General features: G+C 35.0%; 1 protein-coding gene across 1 annotated transcript in view; it reads right to left on the bottom strand.

Moving 5' to 3' along the window:
• Positions 1-515: 515 nt before the first annotated feature.
• The window catches only part of ATG10 (autophagy related 10), a 605,094-nt gene continuing 603,627 nt past the window's right edge, over positions 516-1,982 (bottom strand). The window contains exons 5-6 of the mRNA XM_007943474.1: positions 1,395-1,492; positions 516-615 (exon numbers count right to left, since the gene is read on the bottom strand). Of these exons, the coding sequence (XP_007941665.1) occupies positions 516-615; positions 1,395-1,492 (198 nt within the window). The remainder of the gene's footprint in view (positions 616-1,394; positions 1,493-1,982) is intronic.

Raw genomic sequence — 1,982 nt, 5'->3', positions numbered from 1 at the left:
CTCCCAAGGGGAAAAAATAATCCATGTCAAAATTTTAATGAGATGCAGTACTGCACAGTATTGGTCCAATTAAAACCAGTGCTGGACAGATAAATCTAGGCAAACTTCATGCCACAATTTCTATGCACTTTGGGCTCCATAGAAGAATCTGAAGAAAAAGAAGAAAATGAAATGAAAGCCAAGAGAATAAAATAGTTAACTGAGAAATTAAAACTTATTTCAAGAATATCAAAACTAAGATAAAACCATCTTGTTCTGTAGTTGGGCAGTGTCACTTAGAGCAAAGTAAAATGCTTCCTAAATGACTGGGTAAGGGCAGTGGTTGAAAAACTAAAACTAAAATAAAATAAAATAAAAAGCAAGTCAAGGTCAACCTCTTAAATAAGAAATCAAACTTAATGTTAATATATGGCAGGGCCAGTAGCGACCTATCTAAGTACAATATAGACACTGTGATCATTGTAATAGCAAAACATTCAACCCAGGATTTTCTTTTTACCTTGTCAATCAATATTTCATTCATCCTGAGAGGTGGCTTTAGCATAACTTAGAGGTAGATTCAGCCCAACAACTGGCCCTATGACGCTCAGCCATGATGTGATGTAGTTGATGTTCCTAAGGAAACAAGTGAAAATATAGGTGCTACTAACATGTCCATTGTAGTTTGGTGAATGGTAGAAAATCAGTCACCTACCAACAACAATACAAATGAGTCTTTATTCAAAGATGTGTGTATACCACTTGAAATCACAGCATTTCAGAATGTCAGTCCCATTACCTGCCCAGTATTTAAGGTCCCAAGAGACTGAGAATCCTTCCTTATGATAGTTGAAGGGTGAGGCAAAGTATTGGGTCTCCTGACTCTCCTTTGATGACTCAAATTTTATACTTAAAATTGATAGCATTTACTAAAGTAACAGAGTACAGTAGTTAAAAGCATGGTTCTAGAGCAAAAATTCCAGAGTTCACATCCCAGTCCTACCACTTAACTAGCTATAGAACCTTGGCCAAGTCATTTAACTCCTTTGTGCATTAGCTTCTTCATCAGTAAACAGTAAAATAATGATACTACTCGGAAGGTAGGTTGGGCAATTCTACTTCTGTAGTGATACTGCCTCGGAAACCCAAGGAGGGGTCGCTATGAGTCGGGTTTGACTCGACAGCACATAACAACAACAACAACAAGTTCATAGGGTTGCTAGAAAATTCAGATGAGTCAATATATCTAAACACATAGAGCAATGCCTATAACACACAGTGAAAATTAATAAATGGTAAGCCTTATTATTATTGCAAAGACTATTTCTTTTTAGCCTGGCTTTTAAAGTCACACAAAAAGATTTGCACTTTTAAAATAAGAATATAAACCAATGTGTCTTGATGATATTTCTTACCTATTGATTTTTTCAGAATTCTTTACTACAGGAAGCATGAATTCACTCGTCTTACATGGATGAAGCACAAAAAAGGGCTGCCCGAGTATTGGATGTTCCTGAAAGAATAAAATTAATTTAGGACAGCCAGTGTGCATATTTTGAAAAAGCTAAAATAAAAAATCTGTCTCAGTTCTTTAAAATAAAGGTTTATTTTAAATTCCAAGTTATTAAATGAAGATACAGGCTGATATCCTATTTTCAAATATGATTTACTATCTAAATATTAGAAGAAGTTGGTGAGGAGCTATTATTCATTGATAAAGTAGTATAATCAAGTATAGTAAGTAAAGAATTTTGTTTGCCCAGTACCCACTGCAGATAAATTTTATCAGTTCCTCTAACTCTTTATAAATCAACATTTCTCTTTGGCTTACAATTATTCTTTCTCTTTCTCTCTCTTTTATTATTGTGATTTGGGTGAAGATTTACAGAGCAAATTCATTTTCCATACAGCAGTTCACATATACTTTGTCTCATGACATTGACCACAGTTTACCACAGTGCAACAGCTCCCCTCCCACTTCCTCCCCATAGTTACCTCTTCCC

Source organism: Orycteropus afer, unplaced genomic scaffold, assembly GCF_000298275.1.
Source record: "Orycteropus afer afer isolate SDZICR_OR568_19922 unplaced genomic scaffold, OryAfe1.0 scaffold00107, whole genome shotgun sequence".
NCBI classification, from domain to species: domain Eukaryota; kingdom Metazoa; phylum Chordata; class Mammalia; order Tubulidentata; family Orycteropodidae; genus Orycteropus; species Orycteropus afer.
The sequence above is the reverse complement of the archived record's forward strand: the minus strand, read 5'-3'. Positions and strand labels throughout refer to the sequence as shown.